Genomic DNA, 14,878 nt, shown 5'->3' with positions numbered 1-14,878 from the left:
AACGACCGTCAAGCTGAAAGTGCCAATTGAATAAACTGGGACAAGTCGGTAGGGCTGGCATAACCAAGCATGACACTGGATCAAATGACATGATGCATGTGTAAGTCTAACATGATACGGCTCTTTCCCGCTATCTCAATCCCAAAATTCTCTCTGGTCACCTCGCAATCTCCAATAGTTTGCCTCGACCTCTCTACTTCTCCCTCTCCCACTCAGGTGTCAACGCACCTCTCAATAGACAATGCCAAGGCTCAGCGATTGCTCTACACAATTCAAGCCAGAGTCAGGTCAGTTTGACATGTCCAAAGACATTGAATGGTCTGGACTTCGCGAACTCACAAGCATAGCTAGCAGACTGCCCACATCTTTCGCTTGACCTGGTCTCGCATTGTTGTTATTACCATTAACTTGGTTCCCAATTGCACTTGGCAGCGGGGGTGGTTGGTATCCGTACCCACCCGGGTTGGCGCTTTGGCCATACCCTTGATTTTGAGATTGAGCTGGGTAAGCTTGAGGGGGAGCTGGTGGAGGGGGGAGCCCACCGTTGCCTGGGTAAGGTGAATAACCTTGAGGCGGTAATGGTAGTGATGGAGCCGGTGTTGAAGGATTATATGGACTTTGCGTTGGCGGTGGTAAATTATATGGCTGACGCGGTGGTTGCGGCGCTGGTGCTGGCGGGCCAGGACGGCTGTATCCCCCTTGCTGGTGAGGAGGGGGATTATAAGTATTTTGAGCTTGAGCAGGCGGAGGGGGATTGTTGTAGTTGTCTGTCCTAGGAGGGTAATTGCCTGTCGGATTGTACCCTTGAGAAGAGTTAGATGAGAGAGAAGGAGGAGGTGGACCAGAATTACCCGGAGGAGGATACGGGGGGAAGTTGCCAGAAGGAGGTGGGATAGGTGATCTGTAATTCCCGCCTGGAGGTCCTGGTGGAGGTGGACCTGTGTTAGGGTGGGGAGCGCAACCCGTATCTCTCGGTGTGTACATCGACGACGGTGGTGGTGGTAGAGGAGCATTCGCTAAAGGCGGTGGACCGCTCATATGGGACGGAGGTGGCATGTTCCGGGGCGGCAGTGCATTGTTTTGGGATGGGGGAGCATTGGCTGGAGGTCCTCCCAGATTCGCCAGTAGCTGCCAAAGATCTCGTCAGGACAATACCGATAGAGATACAAAAATAGCTCACCTGTTGGACTTTTCGAGCTTGTTCCAATCTATCTTCTCCGGGCTACAGAGAACTTTAGTCAGGTTTTTTTAATTCAAGTCACCAAAATGAACTACTTACAGGTGCGACTGGAGGCACACTGCCATATCTGCCCTGAGGGGGACCAGAATCGTATGACCCTCTTCTATCACCTCGGACTGGAGATCGAGCTCTGGGATCCCTACCCGGTCCATTTCCACCATACCCAGGGGGTCCATTGCCGATTGAAGGCGGGCCTGGGGGTGGTCCTGAACCTCGAGCACCCCGCACTTCACCGTATCCGGGTCCTTCGCCACTTCTATAACCTTGATTCTTGGTGCGTTCAAGTAATCTGCATCCGCGCGAACATCATTAGGTTTGACAGCGGCAGAGGTGAAGCGGACTACAAGGCAATCAGGCAGAGCAATTACTCACGGCGGTGGGGGTAATGCATCTTCCTTTTCATCCCAAATGAATTTCAATTCTAATGTGCCACCTTGGAAAGGCTGGTTCGACATCCTATCGAAAAATAACGCTGAGCCTCTGGAATCGTAATATTCCACTATCTTCTCTCTGCGGAAGCAATGTCAATTCAGTTGACTTATCAGCGAGATATCGAGGGCAAGGAAGTGGTGAACCGAGCGAGGGGTAGAGTAGACGAGAGACGCACGCAGGCTCTCTACCTGGTTTGATGGTTTTCACATCACCAAACTGTTCGCACATCCTTCCCAATTCATACTCGTTGATTATTCGAGGCGGGTGGACGAAGATCAGAATAGATCCCTACGCAGAAATGACAAAAGCAATTCATCAGTCAAAGGCGATCACAACCAGCTTCATCGCTGTACGCAGTATGTCGACTCAAGCGGGGATATTGAACTCACCTGGTTTTTCTCTCGATCACAATCACCAATCAAGTCTTTATCCCTAGGCAAACTATAATGCACGTCGATCTACCCAACCCATCACGTCACATCACATCGCATCATTTCTCAGTAAGCTATGCTAGGGGTCAAGCGATCGCGAGTGAGGGAGACTTACAGACCTGTCTCCTGCTTTGAGCCCATGCATCGCATCTCTAGCTTTTTGCGCCGCACGAAGGTCGAACTAATACAATCATATACACATCTTACCGTGAGCCCAGAGTCTTGAGATATCTCTCGCGAAAACGTGGTGGTACGATCATTTAGATGCGAACACAAGCAAACCGACACTCACGAAAGTAACGAAGATTATACCTCGCTCACTGATTCGATCGTACCACGTCTTGATCTCGCCGTATGTCGAGAAGGAATTTTGCAAGGCCGCTGAATCCGCTTCATACTATCAGGTAGGACAAAACCCACAATCGCGGATGATTTTAGTCAGCCCATCGTATTTTATTCCATGGGCTAACAATGTTCCAAGGGCCATGTCAAGATGATCCGACCGTGCCACAGCACATATATTGATCTGGAATTGATCCATCTGGAAGTGAGAAAGCGGAAGTCGAGAGACGACATACCGACACATTTCGTACGAATAGAGTTCGACACACTCTTTCAGCTTGGATCCGATCTTCGACTGAACGTTGTTCTCTTCGACTTGAACCACCTCGGACTAATCGCATCGATCCAGAAGCAGACATAATACGAACGGGATAGTCAGCTAAATGCTCAGGACAACCTCATTCTTACTACTACCCGGATCACCAATAATCATTACCTCATGAGAAGATTTCAGCAAGACAATAGCAGTGGTGATGATTTTGTCAGACGAGCGACTGAAAGAAAAGGTTCACGGGGACGGGAACAAAAAAGTAGATTTGTTAGACGAAAATGTCTCCTCAACAGTAACGATTTTGCTCCTCAAGGCTCAATCCTCGTTCTCGTTCTCATGTGAATCCTCATCCAGATAACAAATCCTTGCTCTGTCCAGCTTCTCAAGCTCATAATGAGGGGCGCTCAAGGAGACAATGCTCAACTCAGGCCTTTATCGAGCTCACGAATGCGCATCGCTCAACACCAGCTCCTCATTCCTACTGAAAAATTCGAGAAAACACCTCAAGATTGGAACAGATCAAATCAGATAGCAATCAAACAAGAGCCAGTCAAAACCAGCGGAACTCCGAGGAAGCTCATGTGGTTTGATCGAGATCGAAATTTTGTGTATTTCAAGAAGTTTCTCACTTGACTGGTTGAAGAAATAAAGGAAGACGCGGTCGTGATAGGCTTGAGGGACAGAGGCGGGAAATGCTCACCGGGACTTCTTTCCCTATCTCGTCCATGCCCATCCCTCCTACCTCCTCTCCCACCTCTATCGTGCCCGCCTCGTCCACCTCCACGACCACCACCACGATCTCGTCTATTTTGGTTGTTATTGTTGTTACTGTTGTTGTTATTATCATTATTATTGCTGTGATTGTTCGGACGATCCCCATACATATCCCTCGGCGGATGATCATTGCTCACTCCAGACTGATTAGGGTTATATCCGCCTGAGGAGCCTTGATCGCTGAATGCGTTGAACGTCGGCGGAGCAGGAAGGAAGGGAGGTGGAGGTGGTATGTGACTCATGTTGGATTCGTTCGGACTATATACTAGCCAGATCTCAGACAGTGATTGCGAACGGCGCAAATTTTCCTCTGTTACTTCTTCTCAGAGCTCAGCAGACCTAGTTGATCTTGCAGAAAACGACCTCTTTACTCAGAGCTGCGAACCTATCTCGGATGCGACAGCCGTATCGCCTCGCCACACACAGTATCGTCTTGACCCTTGGCGAGCGGAAATTGACGTTCTCGAGAACAGAAGAAAGGAGTCCTCTCGAACGAGTCGTATCGAATCGAACCGAACCGAACAAATTCTAGACTAGACCAAACGAAACCTCAATGATCTCGAAATTCCGACCAGCAGGTGATGACCGTTGATACAGAGAGTCGTGAAGGGTAGCACCACTCGTGATGAAGGGTGTTGAGGTGTCTTCTTAGCAAACTAAAATGCAATGTATAGGTGTACAGATAGCTAGATCAATGTATGCGAAAATGAGGAAAGAAGGAAAACAAACGAGACGACCGATTTGAAACCCCTGAAATTGTAATGCCAAACCTACTATGAGTGACGATTACAAACAAATGGTAAGGACAGCACGTGAATCATTACGTTAATTCTGTAAAAGATGGTAATGATGGGTGGCAAAAATGGGGAATGAAATGAATGCGGGATGGCGTCACCGATTGATATGTTGTTGCTTGCTGTCTGCTGTGTATCTGAGCGCAAGAAAGTAAGGATAGTATTTCATTCCTGCTTTGCATTATCTTATCGATATCATACCATATCCATTGTAACTCCTCGAGTACAACATACGCAGGCGGGACAGAGTCTAGATCAGCTTACAGCCGTAACAACCAAACAGTCGCAAAACTGCATACCGACACTTATCAGTGAATCTGGCGAAATGTCAAGGACAACCTCCTTCAAATTAGTTCTTCTAGGTATGTGGTTGCCCTTGTCGCTCCAGGGACGCCCCATATTTCCAATACTGTGACTGACCTTCGATTGTTCCTCCCAATCAGGAGAATCTGCAGTAGGGAAGTCGTCGTTGGTCTTACGATTCGTACGTCTACCTGTCGCCAACCCCTTGAGCTTGGCTAATCCGTCGAGATATATAGGTCAGAAATGAATTCTCAGATTTCAGGTGAGCTGTTTTGCACTCATCAGGGGACCAGAAGACACAGCTAACCTATCATACGATAGAGAATCAACAATTGGTACGTCCGGAGGTCTCACGAGCTCTGGTAGATGGTAATTAACAGTGATGACCCTTTGTTCCGCTTAATCCTTTAGGCGGTAAGTCATTTCGTATCACCATTTACCGTTGCATCGCAGATCACTATCGCTGACCACTCATACTACGTAGCCGCCTTCTTGACGCAAACAGTATCTCTGGGCGACAGTACGAATATCAAATTCGAGATATGGGATACCGTGTGTCCGCTAATCCGTTAATGAAGGGTTCATAGCTGATTTCTGCCCTTCTTTGTTCTCAGGCTGGACAAGAACGTAAGCTCATCTTATCCGCCACCACCATCTCTATCAGCCAATATGTTCAACTTATATTGTTGAAATAGGTTATAAATCGCTCGCACCTATATATTTCCGAAATTCGAATGCCGCCGTGATAGTATACGATATAACACAGGTGAGCTAGGTTGGCACCGAGATTCGTGCACATAGCTGATCAGGCATCTCAATGTAGGCTCCTGAAGTATGTCACACGCTTTGATATGATGATTCCGGAAGCGAAGCTGATCATTTCACCTCAGGCGTCTTTCGAAAAAGCGAAATCATGGGTTAGGGAATTGCAGCGTCAAGCGGATCCATCCATAGTCATTATGCTAGTGGGTAATAAAGTGGATTTGGAGTCGCAACGGAAGACACCCAGAGAGATGGGAGAGAGGTTCGCTCAGGAAGAAGGATTATTGTTTGCCGAAGCTAGTGCGAAATCCGGTGATGGGGTCGAAGAGTTGTTCATGGACATTGGTAAGTCCAGCTTCCAGCGTTCAGTCTCAGACGAGTCGAAAGGAAAGGATTCATATTTTCAGATCTTTCTGAAGTTGGTGAGATCGTAATACTGATGCACCGTATATTGTCTGTCCAATTCGTAGCCAAGAAATTACCACTTGCACCACCGCCCACAAGATCTAGTCAGGCTGGACCAAGAGGCGTCAAAGTAGCCAATGACCAAGAAGAGAATTCGACGCCTTCAGCTTGTACTTGTTAGACGTGTTCGTCTTCCTCTCAGCCAGCGTCTGGATTTTGTTTATCCCAATTTGTATAATTATAATTACAGTCAAGTTCACAGCTCAGAGCATGGCAAGAGTCCGCCCTGATTGCTTGAAGCTTAATATAGACCCAGCCCAAGTAGTATTACACTCCTAATCAATAATGTATGTTGTCTCTGTCTTCGCTGAACACTTGAAGATCATTCAGTAAAACAGATCATCAGGACGACTCGCTCAGATCCCTCTAATCTAACATTTTTGCTCACAGTCCGCAATTAGCTTAGCCAATCTGAAATCATCTCTTATCTACGTACTCCGTTCTTCGTGTTTCTCGGCATTTTACTACATGTGTACTCTGCGTGCGGGATGAGCTTGGACGACAAAAGTTTATAAGCGTGGTGTCCAAGCGTTGTTGCGCTTTCACTAACTCGCCTGGTCCTGTCGCGCAGCGAACGCGCGTTATATGGGATGTTTGCGCAAACATCACATCCACTCTCAAAGCGGCGCCATTGCAGAAGTGCGGAAGGGCGAAGTACACGTCAAAGTCGTGAACAGGCCCAGCATGCCCAAGAGCAGCTGATTGGGCGATGCGATGAACGGAATAGCAATAGTAGATGGAGCATTGGACGTTAGACGTCGGATACGAGCACTGTGTTCACTAGGGATAAGGCACGTCTTGCACATCTGCTATTTGGACCTCTTTTTCGACCTAAACTCGCACAGACCACCTCTTTTTCAGAATTCACCGACAGACCAAGCAGACCCATGATTTTGCTCGTTGGCTTCGACCTCGCCTTCGTTGTGTATATCTTATCATATCCAATAACCCATATATCGTTAAACACTGGTAACGTCCCGTTCGAATCCATTAACTTATGCGTACCAGTACCAGTACTAGTACCCGGAATCACGTCACTTTGGTACAGGGAACGAACCCTGGTCCGATCGAACGAATCCTCCAACTTTGACGCGCTAATTCAAGCACTACATTTATTGTAGTGTGACCGTTCGACATTACCTTCAGTCATTCTCGGAATTGTGCATTGGCCTCTACGTTCTCAGATTACCTGCCTGCTCTCTCGCTTGCCCTTCTGCTACAACATATCAATCGAGCTACCCAATTGCTTCTTTCACCAGGTTCAATCTTCAAATTTCAAATCTCAAACCCAAGTCAACCCATCGAACCCGACTGAGACCAAATCAAGTAGTCCCAGTTCTAGCACCTCGGTCCCTCCTTCATATTCGACCCTGCAGATCTCTCCGCGCAGACACTCTTGCGATTGGACTGATCCTCACTCGTCCGCGCTCGACCGTCCAATCGCGAAGTACGACGTGAAGTGCCAAACCCAAAGGACGATATATGGCAAGCAGTAGGGCGTACACAAAGATACATAGACCCAGCACCCAGCTTGACGACGGGTTGACCACAGCAGATCACACCAATCGCTTCATATCGTACTGTCCTTCAAGCATCATTGGACATCGAATAGGCGGCTACGGATTCTATCATATCTCAAGCTCTCTGCTCCATTATCATCCCATCGACAACAGTGCTTCTTTACCACCAAATTCGGAGCAGCCCTCATATCTACCAAAGATCAGGAATCGGGTATAATCGAATCTGGACTTTAGCTGGACAAGCGGTCGATACAACACCAAGTTAAGTGGAGAGTTTATGCAAAATGGTGAGTAGCAAAGACTCCTTCCGTTTCGCGGCAATAACACTTTGAGGCGTTGGCGCCGAGCTGTCCCGCTGCAGGCCAAGCCAACGAGCAGCGAAGTTCTCCTGTCCAAAGCAACGCAATCTGAATGGGTGTGATGTGGGTTGCTAATACTCATGCGGATGACAGGGGCCAGCACCGCGTATGTTGTTCAAGATAACTGTTCTGGGGGATGGAGGTGTGGGTAAAACGGCTCTGACAGTGCAGGTGAGTTGGGCTTTCTTTTCGAACTCATAATATCTAGGGAGTCCGACGGGCGTATGCATAGTCGACGGTTGAGACTCTGCGTATGCTGATGATACACTTCGTTGCAGTTCACGATGTCTTCTTTTGTGGAGGTGAGTTGAGTCAGGAGATAGTGTCGATCGCTCAGCCTGGGTATGATGTATAAGATGCTGAGACTCCGCCTTCGCCTCGTCTAGACGTACGACCCGACAATAGAGGATTGTTATAGGAAACAATGGGTGGTGGATGATCAACCGTGTCTACTGGAAGTGCTGGATACGGCTGGACAGGGTTAGTCATATCATCCCCGTCTGAAGGTTCATTGTCGTCTACTGTACAATATTCAAAGGGGATCACATGCTCACATATCGGTTCACTAACAGAGGAGTACACCGCACTGCGTGATCAGTGGATACGGTGAGTCGTGTCTCCTTTCACGACTCAGATACCAGTCTCATGTCCAAAATGCATCATCCCAATCTTCATTCTATCCTGCTTCAATGCTAATACTCTCTGTTCGGGTTGATAGCGACGGCGAAGGCTTCTTGATCGTATATTCCATAACCTCCCGTGCAACTTTCGAGCGGGTCGAACGGATCGTCGAGCGCGTCCTACGCGTCAAAGATGAAAGTTCACTGCACAACAACTCGCCTTATGGCTCATATCAGAATCACTATCAGTCGCATCCGTACGGTTCTCCGACAAGTACAAGTCGGCCAGGCAGGATACCGATCGTCATAGTTGGAAACAAGAAGGACCAATATCATTCGAGGGAAGTATCGACGGACGAAGGAGCGAGTCTTGCGAAAGCGTTATCGTGCGATTTCTACGAAACTTCAGCTAAGACGAATAGCAATGTTGAGAATTCCTTCAAGAGCTTAGTGAGGCAAATTAAGATTGCCAAAAGGGGACCAGGGGCATCGAATAGTAATGGAAATGCAAGTGGGGGGTATGATGCGCCGCATGGAGTGTATGGGGGACTGGCGAAGAAGAAGAAACAGAAGTGCGTTATATTGTAGTCGCCAGTGAAGGTTTTTAGAGAGAATCCGGGAGCCAAGTCAAGTAGTGGATGAGCAATAGGCTGGGATCCTGGGATATTTAGAAGATGTGGATGAGAACGACTCATGATTACGCGATACATGACGGGTCCACTTCGACGGATGAACGAGCACAGGGATCTTGCGAGTCGGATGAATGGGAGGTTGAGAGGCATTTATAGAAGTTAGAGGGACAGTTCTTTTCGGTGAGGTGAGGGAATCCTGCTTCTTGTCGAACGAGAGATGTCATACAGCATTGTACACAAAACATACATATATTTGAAATTTTGGGTTTATTGGGAGACCAACCGTGACGAAACATGTGATGTGCATACCTTGCCATATCGTCTTACGGTATTGTCAGCGTCTATTAGTATCGTTTACTCGAGCTGGAGCGTGGGCTTGAGCTTGAGCAGATGTCCGGACATCATTGGATTATAAGCACAGATACATAAGATAAGAGTCTTTCACAGACCAAGCTTGTTAAACTATAATTACTATAAGATTAGGGAAAGCCCGACTTGAAGAGAATATGAAATTCAAGCACCACTCATTCATTCTCATTCATTCTACCGCCAACTTCAACCCAATTACCGGAATGATTAATCTGTGAAATCAGAAGAGCCGAAAGAAGTATGAGTACATCAACGACCAATCAGATAGCGCTCTGGGTCTAATCATTTCTTCTTCCATCGACGCTCTTTTCTCTACCCGTGGCTCTACTAAGACTTCTCAGCACATTACCGAACATTCCGCCCTTATGTCCATCCGAGCTTCGTCCTCTGCCTCGATCGCCGTCCGCTGGCGAATGCTCTTTACTATGATGAGGCGGTATCATGTTGCCCGCGCCCCTGTCCAAGTCTCACACAGTCAGCGGATGCCTACAGACGACATGTTTTGGAAAGCCATGACCAATTCACTCACCCTCTACCGGTATTGACGTAGTGGTCTCTATCATGAGCGTGTACTCTTGCGTGCGCTTCTCGTTCTTCCAAAGACAAGTTTGCCAAGTCCGGATGGGTCGAATCGTGCGTGTGCATATTGCCCGCTCCGCCTTTTCCGCTTGTGAATCTGTGTCCGGGATCGTACGTTAGCTTGGCATGAAAGAAGAGCTGATGATCAATGTATGATGTAAAACCGACTCACGGTTGGTTCGCTTCGCCCGCTTGGTGTTTAGCGATAACCTCTTTCTCGTATTTCTGTCTAGCCTCCTCCTGTATAGTCCAAATGTCAGCTTTCTCCAGTGACCTTGTTTGAGCATGGATCAACGGGTCAGCGGGTCAACGCACCTTTTCAAGGTCGATCGAGTCCCCTCTTTCTTCCTGGATATTCCCAAATCCACCTCGTCCAGTATGTCCGACCGTATGATGAGTCTGTTGGGTCGGGGTATGGCTGACTGTAGGTGCCAAGCTCGACTGATCATCTTTCCCAGCAACGCTGCCTCCCAGGGGATTTCTAATTGCTGATCTCGATCGGGACTTTGATCGTTCGATATTCCCGGCCCCACCTCGACCCGTGGAGAAACCACCTTCGACAGCTTGTCTGCCCCTTCGTTCAGCTACGAGCTTCTCCTGCAGTAGGGCTTCTTCGGCCGCTTCTTTCTCCTCTTTGTTGAGCTGTTCTCGCGTTCTGGAGCGGGATGCGGATCGGTGGATGTTGCCTGCTCCGCCTCGGCCAGAGTGGGTCACCTGGGAGTTTCAAGTGGGTGATGAGCATGAATTCCGTAGACAGCATAGACAGCGTGTCCGACTGTGTCGTATGCACACTCACCTTCTCGCCGACGGGATGGGGCGACAATTCCCTTCCTCGTTCGACACCAGGTTGAGCGTCTAAGTCTTGTCCCCTCGTGGGCGACTTCATCAAGTTCCCCGCACCGCCTCGGCCGGTTGAGTACTGTTCGAGCATAGTCGTATATCAGCCAGTGTTCCAGGATTCTGATTGACTATACAGCTTGTCTCGGAACTATGTCATGGTGGAGGAAGCAAGACTCACAATAGCCCTCCCGGGCCTTTCATCAGCCATGGACATGCTGGCTGGTTCAATTGGAGTAATCAGTGATCAATCCTCTCACTCCACGAAAACAAGCGCAGAATGTTCAAGTGGAAGTGAAGCAATGGATGTTTGTTTGAGTACGAGGGTGGCAATGACAGTAATGTTGATAAATGATGGTGATAGGGTAAAGTAGGAATAAGGGGAGATAACAGATCAAAGGATCGTTGGTAGAGCTACAGTCACAGTGGGAATGACGTTATACGTAAACAGGCATCTTTTTACTCGAATCGTACATCTACCAGAACCAGAGCAGAACCGAGCATCATGCATGAATCCGACCAATAGGCGTAGCAGATCACCTCTGTCTTCGTACTCTTCCATCCATGCCAAGCACAACCCATAACTTCGGTTTTATCGCTCGCACCGGATCAAGAAAGATCTGAGCAAGTGGACTTGACTGAGAGATAAGGAAAGAAGAATAAAACCACATGGTCTGGGTGGTGACGAAAGTGATGACAACGTAAAAAACGAAACGCGTCCTGGTTGGTCGAAAATCCATCCTCCAATAGACTGTCTCTCCAGCTGGACGAATCCTTTTACAGAGATAAGGAAGTTCCCTTTCCCGTTTGCAAATGGGTGTAAGGCGTGAACAAGAGATAAGAGAAGGGTTTCCGTATCACACCGAAATGGAAACGAAATGGATTTCATAATCCTAATTATGCTTTACGCCATGGCTTTCTTCCCACATATTCGTTTCTGATACCCCTCGACCAATGAAATCCTCACGATAAGGACGAACAAACCAAACCAGAGCACTTTCAGAACAAAGGTTGATTGGTTACTCACCACCACCAGCCCCAAAACTCTGTCTCCTTCCTTCCGAGCCTAGTCTAACGTTATTACTCGAATGAGCATCCCGATTTGGACTCAGCGCACGAGCCATCTTTTCTTTGATGGTTGAAAATGTCGATGAGCCGACAGACGGAGTTTCGCTCGGACGTCGTTCCATCTTGGGGAATTCTGTCGTTGGAGCTGTTGTTGTCATTCTGATACGATTATTGCTTGGTCACTATGATTGTCGATCCGACTCTTCATATAGCATGTATTGTTATGTATGCACAACTTGACGAGCCCGTCTTTGTTGATTTGGCAAGTCCCGACGCCAAGCAAGTCAAGTGATCGACCCATGGGGCAAAATCCGGGTCACCCTTTTAAGCGTACCTGGGCATGTGGCATTTTCCGCCTCCTTCCTCCGCGTCTGTCCCCTGCGTCTTGTTAAGCATTCCGCTATGCATCATGAAACTCAACGGAGTATGCATGCAAGCAATCGTCATGCACTTGCATACATGTTGCTTAATCACATATATATGCAGCTTCATACTGAGCCTTCCAATGACAAAAGGAGGAGAAAACCTAATTGAATCTATGAACGAAGTTACTATAAAAAGACGAGATTATAAGGTGGTTTTGAGAGTATTCCTAGATATACTCTTACAAACGATATTTTGCGATCGAGATCAGCCATAAAGACATCGTGTCCTCTTCTTCATAGTACCAGACACTCGACTACCTCCCTTCGAACCACCCTCCTTCTCCTCCTTCCGCTTAGACATCCACCCGTCCTCCTCCCGCGGCAGCGTTGCCGACAGCGCCATGAGGGGTCTTCTCGCCCTGAGAATCACCGTCGTGCGATCCAGGAGAAAGAGGCGAGTCAGCGACCACGTCTCCGCTGGTGAGGACAGGCTTCGATTCAACTCGGTGCAATCGGAGTTCAGGGTCGGTGCCAACGTAGTCGTACGCGAATTCTCCAAGGTATGCATCGTCGATACCAACAATCTCGGCTTCCTCGGACGCTCGCAGTCGCAGTCCGGGGATGAAGTGCATGATCCAGCAGATGATCGTCGTCATCACGAGCGAGTAGGCGAAACCGGCGGTCAAATCAGCTAAAACGTTGTAAAATCATCAAAATTAGCTCATTTCCTTCGATTTTTCGCCCAGGTGGTCGCCTGGATCACAGCTACATGCATATTTGATGACACCTCACCGATTTGATATCCAAGCTGGACGTAATTATGATCAAACCAGCCTCCAGGAATCTCAGTAATACCGTCGAAACCAGCGACAGAGGCTTGGGCGAAGAGGCCGGTCATGATGTTACCGACCATACCTCCGATACCGTGAGAAGCAAAGACATCCAAAGTCTCGTCAACGCCGATGAGGAACTTGAGTTTGGTACCGAAGTTACAGGCGGTAGCAGTGACGAAACCGATGGCGACAGCGGCGGGTGCACCGACGAAACCGGCAGCAGGGGTAATACCGACGAGACCCGAGATGGCACCGGAGCAGAAACCGACGGCGGAGAATTTTCGCTCGAGTCTCCAATCGAGGAGCATCCAGGTGATTCCTCCGACAGAGGCGGCAAGGTTGGTGACGATACAAGCTTGGACGGCTCGGAGGTTAGCAGAGAGGGCGGATCCACCGTTGAAGCCGAACCATCCGAACCAGAGGAAGACGGTACCGAGGATGATGAACGCAGTGTTGTGGGGCTTGTAAGCGAGTCGTTCGGTTCCGTATCCTCGTCTTTTGCCGAGGTAGATCGCGATGGCCATGGAAGCGGTACCGGATGAGATGTGGACGGGTGTACCTCCGGCGAAATCGAGACCGCCCATGATGAAGGACCACCCGTTAGGGTTCCAAGTCCAGTTGGCGATCGGGCAGTAGACGAGAGTCAACCAGGCGAAGAGGAAGACCATCACTGGGCCGATCTTGGATCGTTCAGCGAAACCACCGATAGCGAGCACACCAGTGATGAGCTGTCGAATCGAGATATACTGATCAGCATACTGTGTTGTGACGATGGAAGAGCGAGCGAGATACGTACACAGAACATGCATTGATATACGCAGAATAACAAGGCTGGGATTCTGCTTGAACCAGCGGATGGGTCGGCGAGTACACCTTTGAGACAGAAGTATCGAAGATCTCCAATGAATTTGGACCCGGTATCAGAGAAAGCCAAAGAGTAACCTATAATCGGGGTCAGATCGCCACATTCGGTTTCGAAGGCGGCAGGTGTGCTTACCCCAGAAGAACCACTGGAATGATCCGACAGCTACACCAGCAACACTCAAGAAAATCATGGACAGGGCGTTCTTTCGTCTCAAAAGACCGGAGTAGAACAATCCGACACCGGGTACCATCAACCATACCAAAGCCATGGACGCGAGGACTGGAGGGAAGGAGCGCTTTGTCAGTCGTGTTTTTCTGGGAATCCCTTATCTCACGATCGCAGGGGTTCACGAAACTCACTCCATGCCATGTCACCAAGGTTATATACGTAAGGTGTTCCATCATCTGCGTAGTATAGGACATCTTGCGATGACTCCACGTATGTAGCGTTGACCATCTTGAGGGAAAGTCGAAGGGTTGTTGTTGTTGTAGGATTGGGGGAAAAGCCTTATCTGCGGTGGAAGATAAGCAAAGTGGCTAATACCGATGCGACTCTTATGAGTGCAGCTATTGTTTGGACCGAGATCGGGTATGTGCTGATCTGTTGAAGGCTCGAGCTATGGCTTCTAGCGCAGCTCTAAATTATAAGTAAGCTTGAGAAAAACAGAAAAGAAGAAAGAAGAGAGACGAAATAAGTTGAAAGGAGATCTAAGGGGGTATAGCAAGTGTATATATGTGATGTTGAGGGCCAAAGATAAGGAAGGACGGGTCACCGCCTCGTGTGTACTGAGTTTGACTTTTCTTCGGTACGCAAAGGAACGGGCTTATTCGGACAAGACGAGTCAGTCATCCAGAACCCAATTATTCGTACTTCTGATTGCACACAGATAGCCATAGGGCCTGTATTTCGTACATGCTCAGGTTCATGAGGTAAGACAGCCAAGCGATTGGGATATCTCATAAAAATATGATTGGTTGTTTGTTCCAAACATATGGAAATCCTTATCTTTCCACCTTT

The 14,878-nt window shown here is 48.4% G+C and overlaps 6 protein-coding genes across 6 annotated transcripts; 2 read left to right on the top strand and 4 right to left on the bottom strand.

Annotated features, from left to right (window-relative positions):
- Positions 1-288: 288 nt before the first annotated feature.
- I303_102162 (uncharacterized protein) lies at positions 289-3,732 on the bottom strand (the record flags this gene model as incomplete). Its single annotated transcript, XM_065968482.1, has 10 exons — positions 289-1,128; positions 1,181-1,222; positions 1,280-1,529; positions 1,613-1,750; positions 1,848-1,960; positions 2,062-2,130; positions 2,219-2,284; positions 2,396-2,500; positions 2,682-2,776; positions 3,417-3,732. 10 exons carry the CDS (start codon positions 3,730-3,732, stop codon positions 289-291), a joined length of 2,034 nt encoding a protein of 677 aa, XP_065824554.1.
- An 877-nt stretch (positions 3,733-4,609) lies between these two features.
- On the top strand, positions 4,610-5,935 carry I303_102161 (uncharacterized protein; the record flags this gene model as incomplete). Its single annotated transcript, XM_018405054.1, has 9 exons — positions 4,610-4,646; positions 4,728-4,768; positions 4,824-4,849; positions 4,909-4,922; positions 5,072-5,139; positions 5,202-5,214; positions 5,283-5,353; positions 5,478-5,694; positions 5,820-5,935. 9 exons carry the CDS (start codon positions 4,610-4,612, stop codon positions 5,933-5,935), a joined length of 603 nt encoding a protein of 200 aa, XP_018265335.1.
- Positions 5,936-7,801: 1,866 nt separating this feature from the next.
- On the top strand, positions 7,802-8,901 carry I303_102160 (uncharacterized protein; the record flags this gene model as incomplete). Its single annotated transcript, XM_018405055.2, has 5 exons — positions 7,802-7,864; positions 7,972-7,995; positions 8,080-8,173; positions 8,266-8,299; positions 8,412-8,901. The coding sequence occupies 5 exons, from the start codon at positions 7,802-7,804 to the stop codon at positions 8,899-8,901; spliced, it is 705 nt and encodes a 234-aa protein (XP_018265336.2).
- A 691-nt stretch (positions 8,902-9,592) lies between these two features.
- Positions 9,593-10,947, bottom strand: I303_102159 (uncharacterized protein; the record flags this gene model as incomplete). The annotated part of the gene is made up of 6 exons (XM_018405056.1): positions 9,593-9,770; positions 9,844-9,990; positions 10,066-10,133; positions 10,209-10,607; positions 10,690-10,812; positions 10,912-10,947. 6 exons carry the CDS (start codon positions 10,945-10,947, stop codon positions 9,593-9,595), a joined length of 951 nt encoding a protein of 316 aa, XP_018265337.1.
- Positions 10,948-11,749: 802 nt separating this feature from the next.
- On the bottom strand, positions 11,750-11,956 carry I303_102158 (uncharacterized protein; the record flags this gene model as incomplete). Its single annotated transcript, XM_065968481.1, has 1 exon — positions 11,750-11,956. The coding sequence occupies one exon, from the start codon at positions 11,954-11,956 to the stop codon at positions 11,750-11,752; it is 207 nt and encodes a 68-aa protein (XP_065824553.1).
- Positions 11,957-12,516: 560 nt separating this feature from the next.
- Positions 12,517-14,317, bottom strand: I303_102157 (uncharacterized protein; the record flags this gene model as incomplete). The annotated part of the gene is made up of 5 exons (XM_018405057.1): positions 12,517-12,854; positions 12,956-13,724; positions 13,793-13,938; positions 13,994-14,140; positions 14,221-14,317. The coding sequence occupies 5 exons, from the start codon at positions 14,315-14,317 to the stop codon at positions 12,517-12,519; spliced, it is 1,497 nt and encodes a 498-aa protein (XP_018265338.1).
- Positions 14,318-14,878: the final 561 nt, after the last annotated feature.

The sequence above is a fragment of the Kwoniella dejecticola genome, chromosome 2 (assembly GCF_000512565.2).
Source record: "Kwoniella dejecticola CBS 10117 chromosome 2, complete sequence".
NCBI classification, from domain to species: domain Eukaryota; kingdom Fungi; phylum Basidiomycota; class Tremellomycetes; order Tremellales; family Cryptococcaceae; genus Kwoniella; species Kwoniella dejecticola.
Note: the sequence above shows the minus strand (reverse complement) of the source record. Positions and strands in the feature narration are given on the sequence as shown.